At 50.5% G+C, this 1,829-nt stretch overlaps 1 protein-coding gene across 1 annotated transcript; it reads left to right on the top strand.

The window, feature by feature from the left end:
• Positions 1-701: 701 nt before the first annotated feature.
• LOC122050333 lies at positions 702-1,337 on the top strand. The gene is made up of 2 exons (XM_042611248.1): positions 702-805; positions 908-1,337. Exons 1-2 carry the CDS (start codon positions 702-704, stop codon positions 1,335-1,337), a joined length of 534 nt encoding a protein of 177 aa, XP_042467182.1.
• Positions 1,338-1,829: the final 492 nt, after the last annotated feature.

The raw sequence follows: 1,829 nt of genomic DNA, 5'->3' as shown, positions 1-1,829 counted from the left end.
GCCCTCATCCACTCAAACTCTCAATTGGCCACTCAGCAGTTGGCCGGGATATTCGAGATAAGTAACACGCGACTCAAGCCCTATGCCGAAGCCTTCGAAAAATTAAAGACCAACTTTCGGGAAGTCATCATACAAAAGATCACCCGATCAGAGAACTAGGTAGCCGACGAGCTGGCCAAACTAGCCAGCTCATTATCGCCAATCGTCATAACACAGCTGATCGAGCAGGTATCCCTAGTGGCTCATATTGACCGGATGGAAGGGCTTACCTTCCCAAACGATTAGAGGTCGGCATTGACGGAGTTTTTGCGGTCGGGAGCTATACCATCCGATCGGGAGGAGGCTCGCTTGTTAAGGAAAAGGGTTGGTCGGTTCACCCTGATCGGGGATCAACTCTACAAGAAGGCCTTCTCTAGGCCTCTACTTAAATGTGTCGGGTCAGAATACGCCGACTACATACTACGGGAGGTACATCAAGGATCCTGCGGAGGACACCCGGGCGGCCGCTCACAAGTGAGGAAGATTCTGTTGGCTGGATACTTCTGGCCAACATCCAAGAGGATGTCGCCCGAATGGTGGCTACCTATCTGTCTTGCCAGAAATATTATAGTCTCTCATACTGATCAACCAAGGAGATGAAAGCATCCACAATCTCTTTCCCATTCGACCAGTGGGGTATGAACATTGTTGGGTCATTCCCCATGGCAATGGGTCAGCGGAAGTTCTTGCTCGTCGCAGTGGATTATTTTTCCAAATGGATCGAAGCTGAGCCGCTAGCAAGAATAATCGAACAGATGGTCATGAAGTTCATCTGACAGCACATTATCTGCCAATTCGGCATCCCGCGCCGGCTCATCTCAGATAATAGAAGGTAGTTTGCTGGTTAGAGACTCAAAGAATGGTGCAGAGAATATGACATTCAGCAAGCTTTCACCTTAGTGACCTACCCTCAGAGCAACGGGCAAGCGGAGGTCGCCAACCGGGAAATTCTTAGAATCCTACGCGCTCGGCTCGACCACATTGGAGGAAGTTGGGTAGATGAACTCCCCATCGTGCTATGGACAATCCTCACGATGCCCGAGGAGGGAATCGGAGCAACTCCTTTCCACCTGGTGTATGGCGACGAAGCGGTCGTCCCCGTCGAAGTCGGGGTCGAATCCGATCGGGTGCAACACTATAGCGAGGATAACACCAAGCGGAGGCTTCTAGAGCTAGACTTGGTGAACGAATCATGTGCAAAAGTTGCCGTCAGGTTAATGGCCTACCGCCAGAGGATGAAGCAGAACTACAATCGAAGAGTAATCCCGAGGTCGTTCCAAGCCGACGATCTAGTATGAAAGAAAGTAAAGTCGGTCGGTGACGTCACCAAGCTAGAAGTCCTATGGGTTGGACCCTTCAAGGTTGTGGAGAAGCTCCGTTCGGGCGCCTATTACTTGGAGGATGAGGACGGACGACGACTGGAGCGACCGTGGAGCGCGAACCATCTCCAGCCTTACCGAACCGGGTGAGAGGTGCGCTGATGTAATAATCAATGCATCTTTATATCCCTATGCTCCTTGTATGCAGGGCAGAAATAAAGGATTCAAATTCCGAACTCTGTCCCGAACGACACAACAAATCGTCGAGCGGTGATGTTAAACTCATGTCTCCATCGACGGTCGAACGGTGATCTTAAACCCAAGTCTTCATCAAATCATCGAGCAGCGATGTTAAACTCATGTCTCCATCGACGATCGAGCGATGACTTAAACCCAAGTCATCGTCAAATCGTCGAGCGACAGCGTTAAACCCATGTCTCCATCGACGGTCGAGTGATGACCTTAAACTCA

Source organism: Zingiber officinale, chromosome 3A (genome assembly GCF_018446385.1).
Source record: "Zingiber officinale cultivar Zhangliang chromosome 3A, Zo_v1.1, whole genome shotgun sequence".
Taxonomy (NCBI): Eukaryota; Viridiplantae; Streptophyta; class Magnoliopsida; order Zingiberales; family Zingiberaceae; genus Zingiber; species Zingiber officinale.
Note: the sequence above shows the minus strand (reverse complement) of the source record. Positions and strands in the feature narration are given on the sequence as shown.

Bases quoted from the DNA above. Each gene is read 5' to 3' on its own strand.
- LOC122050333 (XM_042611248.1), top strand. From the start codon at position 702: ATGGCAATGGGTCAGCGGAAGTTCTTGCTCGTCGCAGTGGATTATTTT. The intron at 806-907 runs GTTCATCTGACA...AGAATGGTGCAG, and splicing joins ATCGAACAGATGGTCATGAA to AGAATATGACATTCAGCAAG.